Source organism: Artibeus jamaicensis, unplaced genomic scaffold (assembly GCF_021234435.1).
Source record: "Artibeus jamaicensis isolate MK-2021 breed Jamaican fruit bat unplaced genomic scaffold, CSHL_Jam_final contig_787, whole genome shotgun sequence".
NCBI lineage: Eukaryota > Metazoa > Chordata > Mammalia > Chiroptera > Phyllostomidae > Artibeus > Artibeus jamaicensis.
The window spans coordinates 5,392,834-5,419,574 of NW_026521972.1; the positions used below are offsets into that span (position 1 = coordinate 5,392,834).

Genomic DNA, 26,741 nt, shown 5'->3' on the forward strand with positions numbered 1-26,741 from the left:
GAATTTTCTCAGAAAACTAAAAATGGATATGCCTTTTTACCCAGCAATTCCACTGCTAGGATTATATCCAAAAACCCTGAAACACCAATCCAAAAGAACCTATGCACCCCAATGTTCATAGCAGCACAATTTACAATAGGCAAGATTTGGAAGCAACCTAGGTGCCCATCAGTAAATGAATGGATCCAAAAACTATAGTACATTTACACAATGAAATTCTATGCAGCAGAGGAAAGAAGGAGCTCCTACCCTTTGCAACAGCATGGATGGAACTGGAAAGCATTATGCTGAGTGAAATAAGCCAGGAGGTGAAAAACAAATACCATATGATCTCACCTGTAACAAGAATCTAAAGAACAAAACAAACACGCAAGCAAAATATAACCAAAGACACTGAAATACAGAACAGGGGGACAGTGACCAGAGGGAATTTCAGGGGAAAAGGGAAGGGTTTACAGGAACAAGTATAAAAGTACACATGGACAAAAACTAACAGGGGTGGAAATGGGAGGGAGGTGGGGAGCACTGGTGGGGGGGGCTGAGATGGGAGAAATAGAAAACTGTACTTGAACAACAATTAATAAAATAAAATAAAAAAATAAAATAAAATAAAAAATAATTCCGCCAAAAAGAATAACCCAATTTAACTCTATGACTTTAGAACTTAAATGATACTATGTCTACTATCTCTTTCTTTGCCACTGGGGCATTTTTCTAATTATAAATCAAACTACCTTTCTGAGAAATTTCATGCTGATTCAGGCAAGCAAACTAATTTGAAGGGTGCCTTGCTTTCTCATCTCCCACCCTCATTCCCTGGGGCAGTCTCTAGCTGGCCAATTTCAAGCCGTGTAAACCTAAGACACATCCAACCACTTCACCTTGCCAGAGATTCAGAGAAGTAATGCATTAAGTACTTCTGTCTTGTATGAAGTCTTTATAAGGGAAGAAAGCATATTTGTTGCCAAGGATTATTTGTACCTTCAAAGCCCAAGTGACTGAATGGTTAGGCAAATAGATCTTAAGTGGTACTAATGTCACTTCCAGGCATACCGATCAAAAAACACTCAGAAAGGCACACTGTGTACCAATCACTCACTCCAAGATGGGGCACCTGCTACTACACAAAAGCAAGGATGGATCTTCACTCATTGAAATAGAGCTCAGTGTACATTGCGGACACTGCACAGGCCTTTCCCATACATTATTTAACTCTGCAAGAATGGTCCTATTTCTTCCATGGGGAAAATAAACACCCAGATTCAAAGAGATTAACCAATTTCCTAAAGAAACACAGCTACTACAAGCCAGAGTTGGATTTTAAATACATGTCTCACTCTAAAGGAAGTGCCTCAAATTCTAACAGATACACTGACTGTGTTACCTGATATTTGCATTCAAGCATTCAGTTATGTGTGGAGAACTAGGCAGTTACTTTACTCAATATGAAGGCATTTTTCAGAGGGCATGAAACTTTGACCAATCAGTGGCAAACAGATAGGAAGAAGGTTTAGGTTCCAAACAGGGGTGAATTTTGTGGTCATCAGAGCCACCCAACAGCAGGGTCAGCACAGTCTCCAACAAAAAGAACTTGTTGAAAAGTCACATATTGTGGAGACTGCAGAGAAAGCTAGATGAAAGGAACGCAAGGGTCCTTCTAACACCAAGAGCCATTGATTTTCTCTCCCATTACAGGAGCATCTGTAAGCTTACATACTCAGAGGTTTTGTATATTCATTTGATTAGCCTCGTTTCTTGTTAATACCCCTTTGGAAAGGAGAAAAGTTGGAGTATGATGGGAGAGAGAAATGAAAGAGCCTAAGGAGACAGAGAAAGGTAAGAAAATTTACCTAGAGACTGAATCCATAAAACTTCTTCTCTGGAATTGTCTAAATTAATAAACAATTGTGACACCTTTTTTTAAATTTTGCTGTTAAAGGAAACTTTTTAGAAAGGTTGGAAAAGGAAGGTAAAAAACAGAGTTGGTGGCAGAGAGAACAAAGGGAGACTTACAGAATGAGAGCCCCACTCGCCGCCGTCGGTGAGCTTGACCCACTTGTCTGCAGTGGTGTCCATCTCCTGGCACTGATCGTTCTGAATCTGTGGGGCCAACACAACGGCTCATGAATGATGGCTGTATTAACTGTGTACTCAGCACAGGACAGGCTGCAGGAGCTTCTTTCAACACGTACATTAACCAATGCCCATGAGTACCTCTCTACAGGAAAGCACATCCTAGCCTCCAAAGTCTAAGTGACAACTGCATATGAGGGAGAGGTTGTAGGTAAACCACTCTCATTATTTTTACAAAAAGGCTAACTCGTTGAGAAGTAAGGAGGGGGCTGGATAAGGGAAAGAAGGAGCAAGCAGTTAATACTGAACATCCACTTAAAGAGAAACAGTAGTTACAAAAATCTTACCAAATTGTTTTAAAAGCTTGCATTCCCCATGCAGGCCCAATGGTATAAAAACTAAGTTAATTTTTTTACAATATTTGGGGCAGTAAAATCTTAAGTTAATAAATAAAGGGTTTTTGTTTGTTTGTTTCCGTTCCCAAGTACTTAGTCCAAATGTATGTGTCTGTGACTACAGTCAAAGTTCCAAATTTTTATTTGAGGGTAAACACTAATGATTTGCCACATCAAGTCAAAAGGGTACAGCTAATACATTTAGCACAAAACACTCTGTGCTTTCCAAAAAATTCTCCCAAAATGCCTGAGATTTGAGAACCCACTCTTCCAGGTCTACAAAGAAGATGGGAACATCAAAAGTTAGGCCATCTTTAGAATAATATTGCACAATAGTCAGCAACAGAGTAGGGTTAAAATACGTTCTCTTCACCTATGCTACTTTCACTCACATGTCTATTATGTTCTTTCTAAATCATTTTGCTACTTCATTCACCCTCTTGACCACTTTGCAAAGAGCATGAACATATTTCCATCTGAGAAATTTCCTAAAGACTTACTAACTAGAAAATAGACCCTTTACCATGCAAATACCAAAGAATTTCCACTACTGAGGGTATTGGCTTTAATTGAATTTAACTATTTTATTTATAGTATAAGCCTAATGGCTATTTTCATGTAAGTGTTAAGCCATTTTAAAACAGATATGGACCCAGCATAGACCTTTGGAGGTCAGTGTTTGGATAAGCTGACAGCTTTTTTTCAGTCAAAATCAGACATCATGTGTCATCACAACCTTCTTTCTCCCGGCATTCTAGAGACCTGAGTTCCATTACTCATTCTCAAAGTGACTAGCAATGGTGTAACCTCACTCCATTCACTCACTCTTTCTAGGTTTCAGTCCCACCATTTAATAAGGGGGGGGCGGAGATGAATGAAAGTCCCACACCATTCTAAGATTAAACACTTTATTGTTTTAAATTTTGTAATGTCCACAGGAACTACTGCATCTTTTGGTCCTCAGACATTGTGTTTCCATTAACCCTTGGCAGAGTGAGCATGAGCTCCTGTCCCTTTGAATCAAAAAATCACAACCTATGAAGCTGAAATATCAGTAAAAGAAGGACCGGGAACTTACCATACATTTTCAGTCTATAGCCAGAAGAACAAGGGCATTATTGCAAGAAAGTAATGAAACTCCATGCCCCTGAAACACCTTTACTGACAGCTCTCAAAGCACTCACCGGACAGCACAAAACCAACCGCTTATTCAAACAATTATATAGTTACCTTGCTTCTTAACTTTATTTTAGTTTTACTAATATTGCAAAACTGTTCCATCAAATAGGTAGCAACTTCACTCTGAATAAGTGTTTTGCAAACAAAATGCAGCTTAAAAAGTACATCCGTTTAAATGTTGCTTAACGTCTTAAACTCATCAAAGGATATGAGAGCTCGGAGGGCTCCTTTAAAGGTCTGGTCACACAATCCACTTTACAAAAGGGAATGCTGAGGGCTGAGAAGTTAACTTAGTTGCTCAATAACCCACAGCTAGCACTTGCAGAGACGGGACTAGGGCCAGAACCTCCAGACTTCAAATCTAAGGTTCACACTTTCTCTTACAAATTTCTGATTTAGAAATTTCCACTATCGATGGGTTGCAGGCCAGTTCCCAGCAGGGGATGCACTAGAGGCAACCATACATTGATGTTTCTCTCCCTCTCTCCTTCCCCTCTAAAGATAAATAAATAAATATTTTTTAAAAAATTTTCCACTATCGAGACCAATATATATTTGCTTTAGAATTGCTAGAACACTTCCTCCTAAAATCTGTACCACAGAAGGATTTGACAAGATATTTTGCCAGTTATATGCACAGCACACACTTTGTTATATATACAAGGTCTATCTGAAAACATTTTCTCAAACATTTCAGTCACTGCCATGACAAATATTTATTTGATACATTAGCTACAGTCTATGTAAAATAGTTAAGTGACTTGAAAGATAACAGCCAATTCTGTTAGACTGCTATTTTATCCTGTATTCTATAATGCTATTTAATCTCTTGCCAGAGACATCAACGGTCCCATCCAGTATTCCTTCAGATGGTGCAGAACTGACAGGATCAGAAACATACATCCACTTCTGTCTCTGCACTATTGCCCATGACTACACGTAAATAATTCAAATATTTGAAACTGCAGAGAGGAAAAAGAACCATTTTAAACAAAACTAACATTGGCAAAGACACTTTTAACAAAATAGCATCTGTAGCTACAAAAACCACAATTGTAAAGGAGCCTTAAGGAAAATATCTGTCACATAAAATGTCTACACCAAATGGGTAGCTAATCATCATAACCAAAAGTTAAATGAGTGTTAATCTACAAGGCAAGTGCTCAGAGGCAAAGAGGTATGATTCACCAGAAAATAAAATATTATAGAAAAAAGTAAAGCTTCTTTTCGGTATCAAAAATTTTGGTTAACACACACACACAAAACTGAGGAGGCATAAAGTGTGATGGAAACAACGGATTAAGGTAAATTTACATGAATGTCCCTTAAAAAGTAAACTTCAGAATATAAAAGGCCTTACAAAGAACTCAAAGAAGATGTTGTTGTCGACGTACTGGTACTCAAAGAAGACGTAACCTGACTTCTTAAGGTGCACAGCGTAGATCAGAGACACGGTGCAGTCATCACGGTTTGACTCTATGTAATTCCCACGGGGGATCCAAGAAGAGCTGCAGAAACAAAACCGAGAGGCATTTTACGTCAGCATTCGGAAACCTCTTCTGTTTACAAGTTACGTAATTCAGATTCAAAAGTAGTTCCATCAGCACGGCACAGCAGGGAAGACCAGAGAAGCTGTCCTCAAACTCCAAAGCCAACACCATTATGGGAAAAGATCCATTTCCATATAGCACATGACTTCCTAAATCTTGGTAAAATCAATTTGCTATGAAACAGCTATCTTTCACAAAAAATTTGATCACTAAAGAGATAATCACTAATTCTACTAGTCTTGGGTGCAACTGTTCTCTCAAATAACATCTGAAATTTTATGTATTAACACAAACACAGCAGTAGGGGGAAAGAGGCTCATTGATATGAGAGAAGAAATTGTTCTAGAAAAAGCTCATTTAAAATGAACCTAAATAGATAGCAGGATAACAGCTAAGGGGAGGAGGAAGGTAGGGGGTGGAGGGACTGAACAAAAAGGGAAAAGGACTCATGGACATGGACAACAGTGTGGTGATTAGGGTAGGGGGGTATAGAGGACTAAATGGTAATGGAAAAATTACAATTACATAAAAGAAAAGAAAACTTAAATAAAATATAGATCGCAATTTCATAGCATTAAAAGTCTGGAGTTTTTATCTAAAAAACAAGATGAAAAATTAAGAAAATACACTGGTGAACAAAATTTGGGTTGTAAATCTAACCATAAGTTAATACTTAGAATTAACCTAATAATGAGTTACGTGTCAAATTTTGGGGCAAAAAAAAATTCCAACCAAACTGCATGATAATACAACTTATACTTCTCTTCAGATCTAACTTTTGACCTAGATAATAAGAGTGAGATTTTTGGCAGATTCTTTCCTTTTTTCTACCAGAAAAATAATCTAAATAAAAGACTAAGACCTCCACATCCCCACCTGACTGACCGCTACTGGATTTGCCCTTTCTCTTTAACTGTCTACTAAACTGAATGAAATGCATGAGCCATTTTCAGGCACTGACAGCAAAAAAAGAGTGCTGTTCCTCAGGACACTTTCCAAACTGTGACCCCAGGAGAAGGCACCCAAGCAAAGCACAGGGGTCTCACTGAGCTGAAGAGCAGAAATGAGTGCTTGGAGCAGCTGAAAACACTGGAATTGATAGGCATGAGAATCAGAGAACACCATGGCTGTAGAAGTCCGTAGAGTTTCTCTGTAGGTGCTGGGCTTGGGGCTGGAATGAGTATGGAGGCCGAATAACTACCGCAAAGCTGAGGCATAATTAGAAAGGTCACTTTACTGGGAGTCGTTGGAGCTCAAATCCAGCCAGAGAGGAAAAAACTTGATAACCGACTAGACACTTAAAATTCCAGAATTGCCACACCTTATAAAGGCCACAGCCTACAGCAGGTGTCAACAAACTTTTTCCTAAAGGGCTGGAGAATAAATACTTTTGGCATGCAATCTATCTCTTGTAGTAATTAACTCTGCCACTATAGCTCCAAAGCAGCCATAGACAATACATAAATAACGGTGCCACTGTGTTCCAATACAACTGAATTTGCAGAAACAGAGGAAGGGCTCACCAGCCTAGTTTTGCCAACTCTGGCCCTAGAGTAAAGGTAACAACCTAGAACTAAGTGTGAAACCGTTACAGAGCCACCCTGAAAAATAATAAAATCAGACCTGATGAGATGAAGGTCTTCTTCCAGTAAACTGCCTGCCAGAACAAAATTCAACACCCTTTAAGTGAAAAAAACAATCTACTTTCCCTACATCTTAATATTTGCATTCCTAATGCTCAGGATCAAATAAAATTTACTAGACTGGCAAGGAAATGAGAGAATCTGACCCTTAATTGAGAAAAAAGACATTCCAAAGAAACAGACAAGTAATTAAGACAGCTCTTACAAATATAGTCAACATGAAATAAAAGATAAACGCAGTGCATAAATCCTATGTCCAAAAAATATTCTTCAAAAATGAGGCCAAACTCAAAATAAATAAAGACTTTAGGTAAATAAAAGCTGATAGAATTTTTGAGCAGCAAATCTGTAAATAATAATAAAGGGAATTTTATAGGCTGAGACAATAATACTAGCTGAACATCCAATCTATATAAAAATGAGGGGAAAGAGGGAAGCAGGCAGGGAACATATCTATTAGCACAGCTAATAAGTTCCAGCATCCTTAGCTCATGGAAAAAATGTGTGAGTTCCTTGTCAGAAGGTAGTCAGAGTCCTAAAGCTTAATAACATGGCCCTGGGAAAGGAAATGTTATGGAGTCAATGCAAGGGAATAGAAAGGTTACAGACCAAAGATAAACATTTTGTTTTGTTTTTTCCAAAATACTTTCACATTCCTCCATCAGCATCATAAGCAAAGCTAATAATCTATTAGAGTTAGAAATTAAGCAAACAAGCTTTCCATTTCACATATTCAACCCACACACTCTTAAAGAAAATAATCAAGTGTCTAAATGAAGGCTACACATTCTTCCTTTCAAAAGGGAAAGGAAAAAAATTGAAATTATCCATTAAAATCAGAGAAGGGTTTGTAGATACCACTGGCTTACGTGTAGTTATATATATATATATATTATTAGAAAATTAATTTGTTTTTATAATAGCTTTATTGCATTTTTGCATATGGCATCTAGTATGTCCTGAGAACAATTATTTTAACTTCATAAAGGTTAAGCTACATTAGTGGTAATGACTGTCCAAAAAATATGATTCTTTGTCATTTGTTTACCTATAATCCTAATCAATACCAAGATTATCCTCAACTTCTTTTTAGAAAAGAGCAACTAGACCCTTCTCAATTGTTCAATCAAGATCCAAAGGTTCCTTCGGGTTCTTACTTGTTACAGCCGTCTGGCCTGGTGTCGGAAGGGCCAACCACAGTGTCCATGAATGTTGCAACGTTGGAAAATCCTGCCGGCAATTCATCCCATTCATCAAATTTGATGCCACTGCCCAAGGAGTAGGTGCCTTCACCACACTTACTGCACACCTGGTTCTTCATCTCTAGATACTCTCCAGAAGCACAGGAGAAAGCTAGGAGACAGAAGAATGTACAACCCATTAGTCGCCAGACTCCCTGTCAATATCCTCCCTTTCACAGTTCACCAGAATTCTTTTTATAAAACTCTGTTCATGTCACAATCTCATTAAAGCTTTCCAAAGTCCCCCTTACCACTACTTGACTTTAGAACCTGGCCCCAACCTGTTTACCAGCCTCATCCTTTGCCTCAGCCTTTTCCAAGCATAACAAAATTTATATCATTACCAAAATATTTCATCCTCTTTCTTGTTGCTGTGGTCTTCTTTCTTCAAAGATGCTGACCAATCCACTTACTCTATTTGAAAAATTCTCATTCCTAACTCAAAAATGACCCTCTTTATAACAGACCTCCCTGCCCCAAGCAACCAGGCAGTCAGTTTTGCCTCCCTCTGTGTCCTACAATACTCTTTTCATTATACATCCATTAAAGCAACATATGTATGTGTATATAAAAACACACACACTTATATATGGTGTGTGTGTGTATATATGTATAGATATGTATATATATATATATATATATATATATATATATAGAGAGAGAGAGAGAGAGAGAGAGAGACATAAATACAGAAAGGAATACCGCTTATCAGTTGATGTGAGTCTTTGAGCTTCCAAAAAACAAGGATCATTATTTTTGGATTCGTAATTGTAGCTGTCAAGTACTGAGTCCAAATAAAAGGTAGATGCAATAAGTAAACAAGTATCTCCACTCTAGAATCATGAGCCATTTTTTCTCAATACTTACCACTCCAACCTAGTCATTTCCAGAACCTACATCTTATTACTCATGTCAAGTTTGCTAATTCTGAGAACTGTGCCCAGAAATCATGGACAATGTGACTTGTGGTTGACAAGGTTACAGAAAAGAAGGCAATGCTGCTGCTCAGTTATTACTCATTCAATAAATGCAAATCTATGTCCCCCGAGTGCGTGGCTCTGCACTCAACGTGGTATTACTGACTCAATCATAGCAAAGGGCTTCTAATCCTTTAATCAGGATATTATAGAAACAAGAACAAAATAAAACCTTCGAATTATCCGGAGAATAAAAACAAATCTCCCACCAGAGAGTAAAGCAGCAAAGCCTCACATTTAGGTTGGTTCTCCTTTTAGAATACATTTGGAAACTTATCAAAAAAATAAAAACATGCTAATTTTGAAAAACTGAAAAAAAAAAGAGCTAAAACCCACATTCATCTATTTAACCACTAAATAACTACAATAAGATTTTTTTCAGAAAAGCTTGAGATGCTGTACAATGAACTTCTAATTTTGAGATCGGCATCCCCAAATTAGTAAAATATCAGAAAATAAGGAAAGGTCAGGCACAGAATATTGCATGCTGGCTAGGAGGTCAAAATAAGGGACCAGGTTGTACTACTTTTTGTCTGTGACCTTGAGTGAGTTACTTCACTTGTTCAGGCCTCAGTTCTTACCTCTGAAAAATGAGATAATCATAATATTGCCTCATACAGCTATACTGAGAAAATGAAATACAAAGTAGTTAGCATAGTGCCTAGCATTTAATAAATGCTCACCACATGTAATTATTATCACTACCAGTACTAGCAACAGAGAAGCGCAGTTATGAATTTTTTTATTTTACTTTCTACAGTTTGTAAGTCTTCTAGTAAACTGATAATATAAACCAAGAGCTAATGTTACACTAAATCAAGGACCTGTGCACTACAGCTCACAAGCCAAATCCAGCCACCTGCCTAAGTTTGTAAATGAACTTTTACTGAAACAGTCATAACCATTCATTTACATATTCATTTTATACCATAATGGCAGAGTCAAATAGCAGTGACAGAGAATATACCACCTGCTAAGCTGAAAATATTCACTCTCTGATAAAGTTATCTTGAAAGTATAGTTCAGTGTCCAAAAATTGAACATTTAATAACAAGTACTATTTTATGACAAGTTGTTATAGGGGACTCTAGAAGCTAAAAAGGAGAAGATTGTGTTTGTGTTATATCAGGGTTCATTGCCCTGTTGAAATAATTAAGAATATCCCCAGCTCTTTCAGGGGTGTTTCCTTGTCTAAGACCAGAAAGAGAACTGAGAAAGTTGAAAGTGAGGTACTGAGTATTTATTACAGTCAATCCTTTCTATCTCCAGTAGTTGTATAAAGCTATGGACACCAGTGAATCCCGAACCATTGCTCCCAGGGAAAACAGAGGGTTAGGCTCCTGCAAACCTCTGATCGATATCTTTATTAACAGATAAATACATAATCTTGTTTTATGTGTGTTTTGGTTTTAAAACATCTTATTTAATATATTGTTGATTCATTAACATTGAGTTTCTGGCCAAGAGCACCACAATTCATACTTGAATGAAGCTTATATAACACATCGATTTTTCTCCACAGGGTGCAGCCCAACCTTCTTGTACTGAAATCACTAGCCAGCACTTCAGTACTATTTTAAACAGTAAAACCACCAATTAAAAGCGCAGAAATGCAAAAATCATGGTATTAACTGGACAGTGAAAAGGACCCTTGTTAACAATACAAGGAATGAAATAAGAAGGCAAAATGTCACCTTGTTCAACCTCAGTTGGTACCAAGTGGTCAGGTGACTGAAATTTTTACTGCTGTACACAAATCTACAAATAACTGTGGAAGTATCATGTGTATTGATTTGGGGGTTACAAATAGAATGTATAAAGTAGGTGAATTTACAAATATGGAATCCATGAGTAATGCAGATGGATGTATTCATAACAGACTTGTGCAGGAGAAAATACTATGCCCATTGACCAAATGAGAAAACTGAGGAACAATACATTTAAATAACCTATTTAGAAATGTACCCAGTTAACAAGTGGCAAAGCTGATATTTCAACTTAGCTCTGTCTGATTCTAAAGCTGGTATCCCAAGAAAATTCAGCTCAAACAATTATTATAATCAATGCAAAAGGGCAAGCAAATTCCAAATGAATTCATTATTATATTTTACACCATTCTTCATTTCCTGTCTTGAACTGCTAAACAATGTTCACATGTGTCATAGAGCAATAACCACTCCTAACACAGATTTTTTGCAGAGTGTTTAATATATCATACCCAAAACACATATTTGTGAAATACTTTAGCAAGTTACTAACTTCTGTAACTCTCTCACCTGCCCTTACCTGTAAAATAATATCTATTTCCAAGTGTTGTTTTGAGAATAAATGAAATGTTCTACATAAAGCATTTAGCAATGGGCCTAGCATAAAGCACACAACAAATGTCAGCCACCAATTTTGAATAACACCATTCAGGGGCCTGGGACAATGAGAATTCTGCCACTGGATTGATGATTTCATCTCTCCTCAGAATAATTACATAGTCAAAGTTAGTCAAGTGAGTCTAGGGACTATCCTAATACAGGGAGCTGAAGGTTGTGAAGTGTCTTTTATTTTAATCATTTAATACTCCTCAGTCTTTTTTTCCATCTGGAATTCAGCTCTACACTCACATGCCAAAGGAACCCAAGAGTTACACATTCTTGTTAAACACGACTCACTCCCTGCAATTATGTCAGCACCTCACTGTTAACCTCTCTGGGCGGTCACCGACAATGACCAGCTTTTCCCCTTCTGATATCTTCTATCTGAGCCACATATACTTTCTACTTCAACACTGCTTTCTTGGTCATCAGTATTTACTTGGATTTTAAAAGGTTTTATAATCTTTGGGACTCCACTCTTTTCATTCAAATGCATTTAGAATACAACATAGGACCCTTTCAACAAAAGTAGAATGATGAACAATTATTATAAATGGGTGTTGTAACTGTTGTAAATGTGAGTTGACTATGTTTAACTTGAACACTTAGTCATTTCTAAAATAAATACTATTTTTCTTCAACAACCTTGAAATCCTAGAATAACCAAATAGAACATAGGCAAACTCCAAAGTCCTGATATGAGAACAGAAACACCCTATTTGCACAAGGTCACACACTACTTAATAAGGTTCTTAATCTGTGATTTCATAACATTTAACTAATCATCTAACTTATTCAAGTCTAAACTGTAACCAAGAGGTCATGTGCTAAATTCAGTGTTCTTTTTCATGGCTTTATGTCTCTTCTTTTTTGCCATCTATTTCTGCAATGGTGAATTTAGTAAAGGTTAAAATATGCAGGTATGAAGAATTGGAAATGGAAAAATGCCATTTATAATCATCTGTCGCCAACTTGCAAACAACTGGGATGACCCTCTGTGCCTCGATTCACATTCCAATGAGAATACCACTTCCTCTTCCTCCCTCATAGGACTGCTTACAGTCCAGTGAGACACTGTGAAAACTACTCAGAATGTAAAAAAGTGAGGGGAAAATCTAAAGCATTAATAGGATCATATAATCACCCAGTATAACATACCTAATAATGGTTATTAAACTAAATCACTTATATGCTGATTATCACCTAAAATTTATGTCTAACTATAAAAATATCTGTCTTTACTCTTTTACCTCATGCTTTGAAAGGTGACTGCTATCAATTACATTTATTCATAATTCATCTATTTTCTATTTAATTCAAGGTTATTACTGAAATGTGTTTTCTAAATTGTAAACAGTAACAACAAATAGTAATAAAAAGATATTCAATTCATTTGTGTAATGAGAAGATGAATCAGTGACCCTATGCAATCTCATTATAGATAAGTATAGGGATACCACATTACATTAATTAATTTATTCAAAAATATTTCTGGAGTCCCTAATATTTGTTTGGCAGACAAGGCTATTTTCGAAAGAGGAAACAGTCCCTCCTACCATAGATCTGCTATTCTGGTCTAGTCTAGAATTATCTTCCTCAAAATAGACCACATTTACATTTCACTAAGCTACAATTCACTGTAAAATATACCTTATCTTTTAACCTATTAGCCAAATAAAAAATAATTGCATACATTTTTGAGAAAACAATTAATTAAATCAGTTCCATAATTAAGACATGCCATTATGTCTTTTCCCCAACTGTTTAGTTTCACTTAAATAATATAAATAGGATTAAAGCTGTAGGCATTGCCATTATTGGCCACACAGGCATACTCTACAACCATTATTATTTAGTGCCATTAATGGCCATATAAACAGGGAAAATAATGCACAGTGTTTGGGCCTCAAAGCTGATAAATGTTACCTGCATTAATCACTTAGACAATTCAATTATTATTATCACATAATTAAAACTTCTACTGCCTGTCGTGATTCTTCTCACAGAAAAAAAAAAAATGAAGGTAGGGAATGGCATCTAAGAGACATTGAACATCGTACTGAATCTCAGCTCTTCTTCCTCCCTCAGTGCTAGTGATGAGGAGAACACTTGACCACTCTCTTTTTAAGCTCTTATTTGTGGAATTCCTAGAAAAGAAAAAATGGCTTTTATCTCTCACTTCACAAAAAATAAGTGAGACAGACAGGCTTTAAAACAGTACTATAATAAAAGGCTGTTTCTTGCTGAAGTTCTCAATCACATTAAGTACTCTACTAAAATTTAGATATTTCACAAGTTATGGAATCTGAGACATGATTTGGTTATAGAATAATTAAATCATGATATATAATAATTAATACTTTAAACTACCAGAATGAACAAAAGGAACTTTTCAGGTTATCTGGTACTAATCCTCCCAGTATGAATCCCAAGGTTCCTCAGCTGTGTGACCTTAAACAACTTTTCTGCAGTCAGTCCAGGCAAACTCTCCATCTAATAGACTTCCATGAACCCCCACCCCAGGACTCTACCTTATAAATAGACTCCTTGCAGTACCATGAAACCAGAAGATTTTATTGTGATTAAGCTAAGAAAAACTCACTGTCCTCATCTGAACCACTCATCTGAATTGAAAAAGAACAGCATTTTAAAAAATTCTTCTTAGATGTCAAAAATATAAGTTCTGGTTCCATCAGTTCCTCTTAGTCACATGAGGTAACATACAAGCTGCCATGTTAACTCTGAAGTAGCAAGATCAAACTGTTAAAACCAAGTTCCTAAAGCTCAACCCTATCGATAACAATCTTTAATTTTTCATTAAGACTTGGGGATAAAGTTGTAGGATACAGAGATATAGAGTTTAATATCAGAGTTGTGAAGTTCTTTGACAGAGAAGGAAGAAAACTAATTTCATCTCTCATTTTATAAAAATGAAATCCAGGCAGGAGACATACAAAAAGGTACATTAATACCAGATCTGGCTAAGGCTCTCTAATTCACTATTCTCTGAAACAAATATTCAGTGAAAGTATTGCCTCTACATCTCTGAAGATGAATTCTCACCTCTCACATCCTTTCCGATGAATGGGCAGGACTACCCTTCCCATCGGGTAGGACTGTATAGTCATTACTGTGCTTCCCAGAGAGAACTCATCAGCCAGATGTCCCCCGCCCAACTCTGCTTTAAAAAAAATTAACATACTAAGTTTCTTGGCAGGAAAACTGATCAGCAAATTCTACCTAAGGCAGTTTTTACTTTAAAAATAATACAAATGTATTTGACTGTGGCTTTTTTACTTCAGTGTTTGATGGGAGAGGAGATCAATTCCAGTTCATAGGACATCAGTGACAAAGGGTTTATGGGGGAAAAAATACAACAGTGAAGGTCAGGGGAAGGCAACTGGTCAGAGTATTTGATGAGGTCACCAGTGGAGGCAGAACAATACATCTGTGAAATTAGTTTTCTCTACTTGCAATTATGTCCTAGCACTGACTCTTATCCTCCTGAACTCTTCCTCTTAGAAAATGTCAGTCACCCTCTGCTTCCTGGTGGTCTTTCTGCCCTTGATTCTGCAGTGTTCAGGGCTGAGTTCTCTCAGCTCCTGATAAAACACTTTTTTTCAGAGCAGCTCTCTCAAGCATAGCTCCCATCAAACACTACGACTGATGAAAAGCCTGATTTGGAGCTGTTCTTTTAACCATCTCACCTGTCCCTCCCTTTCTCCCACTGCTCCTGTGTTGCTGAGCAGATTTAACTTCAACACTCTGCCCACCTGGAACTCAACGTACTGACATCCCAAACTAAGCCTATTGAGGACAGTGTTTCTGTGCTTTTACACATAAAATGGGTTCTACAAATCTGATTAGATCTCTGCATCTCACCTACAGAAAAGAAACACTGAAGTCAGTCTCTAATTTGAGGATACCAAAGGCATTCCATCAACAAACATCCCAGTGTCTGGAGCCTTCTTAGGAGTCATGAGAGGGTTAGAACTCCTCTCCTCTAGCAAAGAATAAAATAGGACTCTGTTTTCAATTAAGAATTTCTATAGTTAAAAAAACAATATTTTTCTAATACATGTTAAATAAAAAGCATACTCTCTATATACATATATATACATATATACATATATGTGTGTATACATATATATATATATATCCAGCATCCACAATTTCCTAGGCACAGAAAAAAATGCTAACTTCTCATTATTTATGATGATATAATAGCAAATATGCCCTAAATTCTGAATGTTGTTCTCTTACCTTTCAGAAAAATATACACAATTAAGAATAAAATCTCCCAGACATGAAAAAGCTGAGGGAGCTCATCACCACCAAATCAATATTACAAAACATGTTAAAGGTACTTTTTTAAGAAGAAAACATTTAAAAATATGAATAAGAAAATATCACAAAGAAAAAGTTCTCAGTGACAAAGGCAAACACATTATAAAACTGGTGGATCAACCAACACTACAGCTAGTACAAAGGTTAAAAGGCCAATGTAGGGAGATCATATGTAATTACAACAGCAAATTAAGAGACACACACAAATATGCACAAACATACACAAACAAAAACCATAAAGAATAATGACAAAACATAAACATAGAGTAGTGGGTAAAAATGGTAGTAATTTTAGAATGTGTCCTAGCTTAAGCAACTTTAAAATACACTGCTATAAACAGCTTGGTGTATATGAAGAACATGGTAACCACACATCAAAACTGTACAAGAGAGCTACAAGAAAAAAAAAAAAGAAAGCCAAACACAACACTACAGAATGCCACTGCCATACAACAAGAGAGAGCAAGACAATAAGAAAAAAAATAGAGAACTACAAAAATAATCAGAAAACAATTAATAAAATTACAATAACTACATAACTATCAATAACTGCTCTAAATGAATGGATTAAAAGGCTCCAATCAGAAGACAAACGGATAAAGATGATGCGGTACATATACACAATGGGGTATGACTCAGCCATAAAAAGGATGAAATCTTATCATTTTTGACAGCATAGATAGATGTAGCAGGTGCTATGCTAGGTGAAATAAGTCAGACAGAGAAAGGCTAATACTATGATTTTATTTTATTTGGAATCCAAAAAGCAAAATAAACAAACAAGCAAAACAAAGACAAACACATAGATACAGAAACAAAATGATGGTTGCCAGATGAAATGGGGGTTGGGGGTGTGAATAAAAAGGGTGAAGGGATTTAGAAGTACCAATTGACAGTTACAGAACAGTCACGGGGACCTAAAGTACAGCTTAGAGAATATAGTCAATGCGATAACTACATATGGTGTCAGGTGCATGGAAGACTTACCCGGGACAGCACTTCATAAGTTATATAAATGTCTAACCAATGTGCTATACACCTGAAACCAATACAATATTGCATTCCAACTGTGATTTAAAAATAAACAAATTAGAAAAAAAGAATAAAACTACAAACAGAACATTAACCAATTAAAATGACCTACAAAGCAATATATCTGAGTCTTTAGATGACATGTTTTAAAAAACCCATTCATCTACTTGGGATATTAGTTTACATAACATATCTCTTAAAAAGTAAATGTTAGGGGAGCATGGCTGCCTCAAGAAGGGGACTAGCTCTTGTTGAGCGTACACTGCAGTGTATTCCGAAGAGGCAGAGTGTGGACCCCAGGAGCTAGACTGCCCAGTTTCAAATCCCTGTTCTGCCTCTGACTGCCCGTATGAGATAATGAAAGCACCTACTTCACCAGTTTGTTGGGATAACTAAATGAATTTCAGCAAATACATGTAAAGCATGTACAGTCGTGCCTTGTATAGAGCATGACTGGCTGTTATAATTTTCATTATTATCACTACTATTGCATTCTATTATTATATAATTAGGATTCCACGCTGTAAATTGTATTTATTGCCAAATTGGGCCCCTAAAACACCCATGAATGGCTGTCTCCAGGCCAAATCCTTGATGTGACACACAGGAACCTATGAGATTTGCCAGAATCTCTGTGCCCTCTCGCATCCTTCCTGAAAGCCCACCACTGCAGATCTCACGGAGCGCCCAGGAAAACCCAGCACTGTCCCTAATCTGCACCTCTTCCCAGCTGTCCTATGCCGTCAGGGTTCCCTTCAGAGATACTCAGAAAATTAACATGTGTGACCCACGTAAGTATGGCATTTAACCCCTGACTCAACTCAAAGTCATGATGCAATTTTTCACATGAGCCTGCCAGGGCACAGATAATTTTCTAAGGTCATTAGTCTGAACTTCAGACTTCCACCTGCTCCACTGTGAGTTTCTCTTGACTCCATATGAGCAGAATTTAACCCTCCCTCCTGAGTAACAATACCCCAGGTATTTATATCTATCATGCACTTTGCCCCTATACTGTAAATAATTTATTTACCCATTTATTTTGCTCCCTTATTTGAATGAAAGGTCCTGGAAGAGTGAAATCTTTTTCTTTTTTCATTTATTTTTGGATTCCTTTTTGTCAAGAATCTAGGAATACTCAATATCTATTCAGTGAACAAATTAAAGCTTAATAAATAGCTGTGGACGAAATAATTTTCCCATGACATGAGTGTTGGTTGCAGACCTGGGGTTTAATCCCAAGTGTACACCACCCCCACCACCCACCGTGGGAGGCCTGCCCTGGACACCAACACAGTGATGCTGCAGCTCAGCCTTGTAGAGCAGAGACATTGTATGAAAAGGGTTAAATCCTAGTGTAAATTACATGTAAAAATTCACTAAATTAGCTAGGCACATGTGTTTAAATCTGTGTCTTCCAAAATCAATGCCTGCAAAAATTAGCTAAAGAGGTCCAACTACACACTGGATAAAAGAGTCCTATAATAAAATACAACTGGGCCTGGCCAGGTAGCTCAGTTGGTTAGAGCATTGTCCTGGTACACTGAGGTTGCTGGTTCCATCCCCAGTCAGGGCACATATAGGAATCAACCAATAAGTATACATAAATGGGTAAAACAACAAATAGAGAGCACCCCTGACTCTCTCTCTTCTTTTCTGTCTTTTCAAAATCAATAAACAAACATTTAAAATAAATAAACAATAAAATACACTTGGGAAATTTTCTATAGATGTTTATTTTCAGAGATTTTAATTTGAAAATGTGTACTGCATCCCTCCATGAAGAAAATACAGCATTCACTATTTTCCAAACTTACTGGTATTTTGCTTTGTGGCAAAAACCTGGTGGCAAAAAGCGTGTGGCAAAAAACCTGACACACGCTTTTTGTTTGGCACTATTCCATGGAACAGACTGAGAGTGTGACATCTGATTGCCAGTCAGTGCCAGCGGGCTCAGGTTGCCCAACTGCACCTGCAACTGTACAACTTCTACACAAATGAGACAAGCACTGTAGTGACCCCTGGGGAAAAGCCTACATCTGCAAGAGCTATGATCCCGAGAACTGTATCTTTAAACATCCCATCCAAAAAGCTAAAACCAACTCTCTTTCCAAGAGATTCTTCCTCTTTCAACTCCAAACTGAAACCAAACATCTATCGATTTAAACTATCACCATTCCCTCTCAGTCCTTAAGACCCACTAAACATGGGTTACAACTATAGATTTGAGAGAAACAAAGAAAAAAGAAGAATAGCTTATTCAAGATTTTTTTCTAATCTGAACACAGCATTTTTGACCCAAGAAAACCAAACATGAGGTTATCTAAATACTGAAGTATAAGAATAAACAATGTCCACAAATTATGACTGATTTGATGCTAACATGGAATTACAGTTCTCTTAAGTACACATCCCCAATTAGAAAATGTATTAAGACTGCACTTGAACTCATAGACAGAGAAATTTTAAAGGAGCAAGCCATAGAAGATATATACTCCCCAAAGAAAGACATACCTTTTGGTTATTTCCCCCTCAGTGTTCTAGACTTGTCTGTAGATATGTAAGGAAATATGAAAAGGAATTCTTCCCCTACTCCTACCAGCCAGGCTTTTATTTCTAAAGTTAGGTTTGAAACAAAAGTCCCTTTTTTCAGTGTGTTGGGGTGGGGTGCAGGGAGACAGAAAGAGAAAGAGAGGAGTGGGAGGAAAGGGGGAGAGAAAGAGAGTGAAAGAATTTCATAGTGACTACTGTTCTGATAATGTAAGAATGTCAAGGGCACCGTAGATGGTCAAGGGAAGATTTTAGAAACTCATGCAAGATGGAAGTGACCTAACAGTGGAAAAGAGATGGAACAGGGACAGTGGTTATATCCCCTTATTCTGGAAAAGGACAAGGAGTATTGTAACTCAGCAATAGCATGCTATTTGCAAGCTGTGCCTGGAAGATGCCAAGACTTCAAATGGCAGGTGAAGCCCACAGAAACCAGACTTAGGACCAGAGCTTGGAAGCAGCAACAAAGTCCCAGGTTTGTAAGCCAGTAGCAGCACAGAGAAGGAGAGATACAGACTCATCTTAGTGGCCGGCCCAGAGCAGCGCTGCCTATGAGACTGAGGAGGAGCTCTGCACAGCAAAGGGGTCAGGAGGACAATGGGGACCAGTGTCAGTTAATAACCAGAGGTCTCTCTATCCCATATCATAAGCCCTGTAAACTTCAAGCTCATATACATCTCAGGATTCTAACACAACAAAACTGATAACTGAGTTCTCACTCACTTCACTCAGAGGAGCCTTCAGCCAAATTTTATATGATGTTTTAAAACTAAAGATACAATGTAAGTTGCCTGCCAATTTTCTGAAAAATATTTAAACTGCTGCATGAACATTCCTATAATGCCTTTCCTAAGGAAAGCTCTTCTCTACTCTGCTTCTACCCAATTATATTTTGATGAATCTATAGCAATTTCAACGGAGGCTGAATTCTGTCTGGGTTTGACTCACTGAGAGACATTTGAATCTAGAGAAAGTATGTCCCATACAACCATTGCCCTAAATATTTTTCACTTAAAGTTGCCACATTCCATTTTTTTAAAGTTTTCTTTTACATGGCCCAGCCACGGAGCCACAGAATCATGGCATAACTGCTGAGTCTAACATAGCGGGGCCTCGCCCACCATCCAAGGTCTCAGCGTCTCGGGTGTGGCTTTCACATAGCATGCTTTCCTGAAGGACAATACTTGCACCCTCTTTTATCCTCGAAGCCCAGGAGTTTCTAATATCTCCCCCTGACGATGTCCACCAAGAGGGCTTTACATCCCCACGTGGGACTCTAGGAGCTCCTCCCGCTGCCATCATTACGTGGTTATCTAACTCCGTGGGTAAGAGACAGCCACTGGAATCAGACAGGCCTGTGTTTTCAAACCCAAGATCTGTCACGTTCCAGCTGAGTGTTCTCATCAGTTACATGGAAACGCTGACAGTGGCCACCGAGAGGACTGTTGAGAGGCTACAATAGGATGACATTCAAAAGCTCCAGGTACAGGGCTGACCATTACCGAGAAAGGGCAGCTATTTCTCAGTATTAAAGGTAGAAATCCAAACCCCCACTGAAGGAATATTCAGTTATCACTCTAACTGCCTTCTGGCAGTACTTTAATGACCAGTAATGTGGTAAGTGCCATGTTTAATATTATGAAGTAGCTGAGCTTCTGTGTTACTTAGATCTATTAAGTTTCTTGTCATTTTAAAAATAACTTGCCTTTACTATACCAAGAAAAAGTCAGTTATCAGAGGCCACAGCTCCCAGAGTAATATAAGTATACATGCAGAAATAAAGAGTCCGCAGCAGTAATGCCTGCTTAAGTGTGCTTGGTGGGGCAATAATATGGGTACAATAATTTATAGTTTTAATTTGAACATTTCACCTAAAATGTCATATGGTGTGCTTGAGCATGATATCATTACATTACAAAATTACATGCTTATGATTTTATAATAAAAGATTGTGAAATAAAAAGGGGATGTTATTTGTGCTGGATGCTGTACTTACCAAATTCAGATTTCAGACAAAATGCCCAAGTTAAAAAATGCCCCATCCACCTCATAAGTATGGTCATGTTTAAGGTTTAATTTTTAAAGCAAGCAGACTATTTTTAAAGTCATAACTAACAGTAACTTGATTATTAGAGTTTTTAGAGAAATCCTTGATGGAATGTCAGATTCATAATATTAACTATGGGAGATTACAGTAAATAATGTGTAGAGAATGTCCCTGGCAACATCCAAAGAGATATAATGTGTATTCAGGCATCAATTGTATAACAGACTTTTTAAATAGCCAATAGATTTAATCAGGCATATGCTGGTAATGTTTAATAACTAGCTCCCAAGGGAATGGAGACCCCTGATTTGTAGTGTGTGCCAGTTTCCATAGTATAAAATATCCCACCATAACCCACTTCAAACTAACGCCCTCTCTCAAAAGCCAGCTCCAACGCATCACCTAGTTATGGAGTAGTATTCATAATGGTTAGGAAGTTCACCTCAGTGGGGTAATTCCTTATACATGGGAACCAAGGAATTAGCTTACAAGTAAAAAGTAAATATAGATAAATGTTATACAAGTTTTCTAGGATGGAGACGGAAGCAAATTTACAACCAGCTGATACCATGGGTGTTATTCACAATCCTTCCTCCAGAGCTGGTCCTCTTTGCACAAGGGGCTGCATACACCCCAGTCTTCTATCATCTTCCTCTACACTGACCCACTATCCTTTCAAGAATCTTCCCAGACTGAACTCTGCACCTGGATGGGGTTCTCAGGTGCTCTCTGTATTCACTTAAAATCATGCACCAAGAAATAATGGTTTTCTCCTCTAATTTTCTTCCTAGGACTACTGCATCTTCCCTCCTCGCTTTTTTCAGTAAGCGCACCACCTATGCTAATAGTCCCCCAGTAAGGAACAGAGATACGTTCTCCATATACAGAAAGGAATTAACTCTCATTCAATCACTTGCTTCTCTGCTTTCATTTGGGAACAAAAGAACCAGGGTTTCAGGTACACCATTTGAAAGACTGTAGAAAAACCAAAATAACGCCCTGCCTTACTTCCAGCTTTGACCTCCAGTCAACCCCCAGACAGTTTCACTGCAGGAACCTGTGACTCACCCAACAAAAGGACTGAAAGAGTAGAGCTTAAAAGTGAAAATAAATATAATGACATATTTCTCTGTTAGTTCAAAACATACTTGCAACCTGCTTAATTGCAAAAAGACAAGCTATTGAATGTGACAGTCATCAATTCTACCCTCTATGTAGTTTACATTAAAAAGGAAAATTACATTATTCCTATGGCTAAAAACACAGAAGCCGTGGCCAGACGAAAGTATTCTGTGGATAGATGTTGGTAAACGCACCTAATGCTGCTGAACTGTACACTTAAAAATGGTTAAGATGATAAATTTTATATTAAGTATATTTCACAAAAAAAATTAAAACTTTTTAGAAATTTAAATTAAAAACAGAAATCTATTAAAGAAACATTCTGCCATTCTATCCTCAGAATTCCAAATAAATAATACACCATTTCCCTGCACCCTCGCCAACAAGTCAGAGAAAGACAAACATCATATGATTTCACTTATATGTGGAATCTAAAAAACAAAAAATGAAAAACAAAACAAAATAGAAACAGACTCATAGATACAGAGAACAAACTGATGATTGCCAGGGGGAGGGGGTGGGGAGATGAGTAGAAAATGTGTAGGGGATTAAGAGGCACAAACTCTCAGTTATAAAATACATAAGCCCCAAAGATGTAATGGACAGCACAGGGAATACAGTCAGTAATATCAAAATAACTAAGTATGGCGACAGATGGGTACCAGGCATATCGTGATGATTACACCATAAGGTGCATAAGCATAGAATTACTATGTTGCACACCTGAAACTAACACAGTATTGTTATTAAGAGAAATAGAAAAAGACAGTACACCACATTTTTTAAATAAATAAATAAATAAAACATCCTTTAACAATGCCTGTGTCTCATTACAGATTTCAGACACAGGGGCACCACGTGTTGAAAAAAGGATGTCTTGGCTCTGCTAGCATTAAAGCTACATGTTCCTTTTTTCAAAGGTCTCCTATTCATTGTAATTAACCTCATGGGCCAACACGAAGGGGGAAACGAAGGGTCCCAAAGTTGCACGTACTGCACTCTTTGCCTCTCACTGGGTCGGGCAGGCCAGAGCAGTCCACTGCAGAATTCGGAATGGCCACTCTCCACCTGGAGCCGCTGCTGTCACATTCTGTGTATTCAAAGTGGTAATCTTTCTGCAAACAATCACAAAAAACAGCCTTTGTTAGAGCCAGTGTTAGAGGGACAGCTGTGCTTTCTCCATCACCCCAAATGTGTCTACAAGCCTGATTCCAAACTGTACTCTCTGCCTGACTCTCCTTCCCTCCCCACTAGAGCCACCCCAAGCAGTGTTTGCATCTAAAACGCATCATGACAGGCACCGCGCAGGCACTGAGGATGTGACGAGGGACAGGACAGTCAATGCTCCAAGTTGTGACTATTGCCTCTAGTCTCACCCACCCCAAAAAGACTATAGCACATTTCCCTGTTTCTTTTGCAGACTTTCAGAGCTTTAAATAATTGGTAGAGAAGAGTATATGCACAAAATAATACTAGGAAATTGAACATTGTCACTGTCCCAAGTTTTTCAAAGAAAAAAATAAGAGAACCATTCCCAATGATCTAATTCTCACTCTGTTTAAAATTTAACAGAGGTGTAAAAATTAATCATCCAAATGTTAGTCAAAGACTACCAGTTTTTTCAGCAGCGCCTCCAGGCTTAATACATATGCACCACAGCAGGGTGCCATCAATCACAGTCTATAAAATAGACATTTCTAATAATTATCAAATTAAGACCAACCCACTTGTCTCTGGCCTTTGGTCACTTTGAAATTTTTACAGTGTCCTCCACTGGCCAGAAAATATCACACGTGAGATGCCTGAGCTCAGAGGAACCAGGACAAAATGCCATTGATGCACAGGGAGAATGGTAGAAGTTCTAAGTCCTCCTCAACATATTTTCAGTTCAAAATCCTATTTATTCAGTTCACTGTCTTGGATGTGGCTCTTCTGCTTCATCCATTCTATTTGCCTCCCTTACTGTAGCAATGACAGGAGAGAACAAAAATGGCAAGTCACATCATCATTCGGAAGATCGAGTGTGGGAGGCAGGAAGGTGTCTCATTGTGTGCGTCTGCCCACATGGCAAGAACACCAGTGAAGAAATGGGGGCTGGGAGCAGAAAGGTCTGGGTGTAGATTCACTTCCCATTCCTCCAAATACAACCTATATGATAATGGGCAAGTCACTTACTTCTCAAAGCATTTGCTTTCTCATTAGAAAAACTAGAAAAATAATATTTACCATCCTCTATGGCTGTTGTGGAAATTAGTTGAGATAATGCATGTAAAAATGTCAGGCATGTTAGGCTACACTGAGTTTGCATTTGATTAATGGTAGAATTACTACCCTTATTAATGGTAATCGGGATAGAGAGGATGATGTAGAGAAAAGAGCTAGTTAGTGCTGATGTGATAAGGCACAAACCACTGGGTTGCTATTTCCCCTGCCTCAATTTCCACATATACATAATACAAAATGAGAAGGGACTGTAGATTAGAGAAGGTGGAATTATGAGGCTGGAAGCAAAGGTCTTTATGCCGCACTCATACCCTCCCCCAGAACTAAAATTTCACTTATCCTCCGGGCAATCATCTCTGAATATTATTCTTCCCACTCAAATTTCTGACAAAGTGTGGCAAGAGATGATTTGAGATTATGTCCTTTGATAAGTGCCTGGATCTCAACTATGCTTTCCTGTCCATTAAAGTCAAATATACCAACATAAAACAATCAATAAAAGCAGCCAAACAGGAAAGGCTTTCTAGAAGGAAGAAGGCCATACTCCCACCTGAAGGCTCCTCCATTCCTTGTCTCTTCCAGCTTCTGGTGGCTACAAACATTTGTTGGCCCGTGGCTGCATCATTCCACTCTCTGCCTCTATAAACACACTGCCTTCTTTCTCCTTCCCTTGTGATTGAATCTAAGGGCCACCCAAATAATCTCCCATCTCGAAATTCTTATTCATGTCTTTAAAGCCCTGATTGGTTTAATAAGATAACATTCACAAGTTTCAGGGATTAGAATTGGAATATTTGGAGAGGGGTCAAGAGAACATTATTCAACCTACCACAACCTGCTGTTGTAGAATAGCCCTAACCATCCATGCACTTGCATGATTTCTCTTGTTCCCAGTTATTTGTATTAGGAAGCCTTTCCTGTTTCCAGATCCGACTGAGAAGATCCTGGCCCTCATGTGTACAATTCGGGTAATTGGTTATCATTCTTGCAAAATAATGAAAATAATGATGCTGAGATGTTAGGCCTGAATTTCAAATGAAGCAAGGCCTCTGGATAAAATAGGTTAGCTCAAGAAATCTCTTCACCACTGCCTCTGTGATATCCAGGTCGCCAGTTATGGGATGAGAACGGCAACAATAACATAGAAAAGGTATAGTATTGTGTTTCCCAGTTTAATAATGGATGTTATACACCAATTAATTTTCCGAAGATTCTTTATCCTATCTGCCTCTTCTACATTACCCTTAAATCCCAAAGGGCCACATACATTGTTATGTTACAAAATTCTTAGGATTTTGGCAGGAAGCATTAATGTGTTTATTTATAATTATAAAATGCTTAAATCCCAACCTATTTCATTCATAAAGCAGCACTTAGGGTTGGGAATTTAGAATGTAGAATAAAACCAAGCCAGCTAGGTTTTATTTTAAATTCTGTAATAGGCTATTTCATTTGGGCTGGTAACAAATAATTTTTTTAATCTGTTTCTGAAAGCAACTCTTAAATCCATGGCAAAAATTTAAGAAACAGTGTGACATGGTAAAATCACAAAACACAAAATATGTGCACCAAAAATATTCTGAGTGGCGCCCTGGCTGGTGTAGCTCAGTGGATTGAGCACGGGCCTGCGAACCAGAAAATCGCAGTTCGATTCCCAGTCAGGACACATGCCAGGACACATGCCTGGGTTGCAGACCAGTTCCCTGCAGGCCAGTTCCCAGCAGGGGATGAACAAAGGGCAGCCATACATTGATGTTTCTCTCCCTCTCTCCTTCCAAAGATAAATAAATAAAATATTTTAAAAGAAATATTCTGAGTGGCATTCAAGGTACTGAATAGAGACAATTACAGCATGTAAGGTTTCAGATTTGCAGATAACACCCCAAAATTTTAGCCACAGACCCAAGTAAACATTGAGTGCTTAAACTGATCCCTTGTAAATGAGAATTTTCTGGTTGGTAAGGAGCAATTCAAAAGAAAAGATGAAAATTTTTCT

The 26,741-nt window shown here is 37.8% G+C and overlaps 1 protein-coding gene across 1 annotated transcript in view; it reads right to left on the reverse strand.

The window, feature by feature from the left end:
- Nucleotides 1–26,741, reverse strand: part of ELAPOR2 (endosome-lysosome associated apoptosis and autophagy regulator family member 2) — a 188,037-nt gene that overhangs the window by 82,765 nt on the left and 78,531 nt on the right. Inside the window, exons 2-5 of the mRNA XM_053672815.1 lie at nucleotides 23,517–23,637; nucleotides 7,998–8,193; nucleotides 5,008–5,155; nucleotides 2,014–2,100 (exon numbers count right to left, since the gene is read on the reverse strand). Coding sequence (XP_053528790.1) covers nucleotides 2,014–2,100; nucleotides 5,008–5,155; nucleotides 7,998–8,193; nucleotides 23,517–23,637 — 552 coding nt within the window. The remainder of the gene's footprint in view (nucleotides 1–2,013; nucleotides 2,101–5,007; nucleotides 5,156–7,997; nucleotides 8,194–23,516; nucleotides 23,638–26,741) is intronic.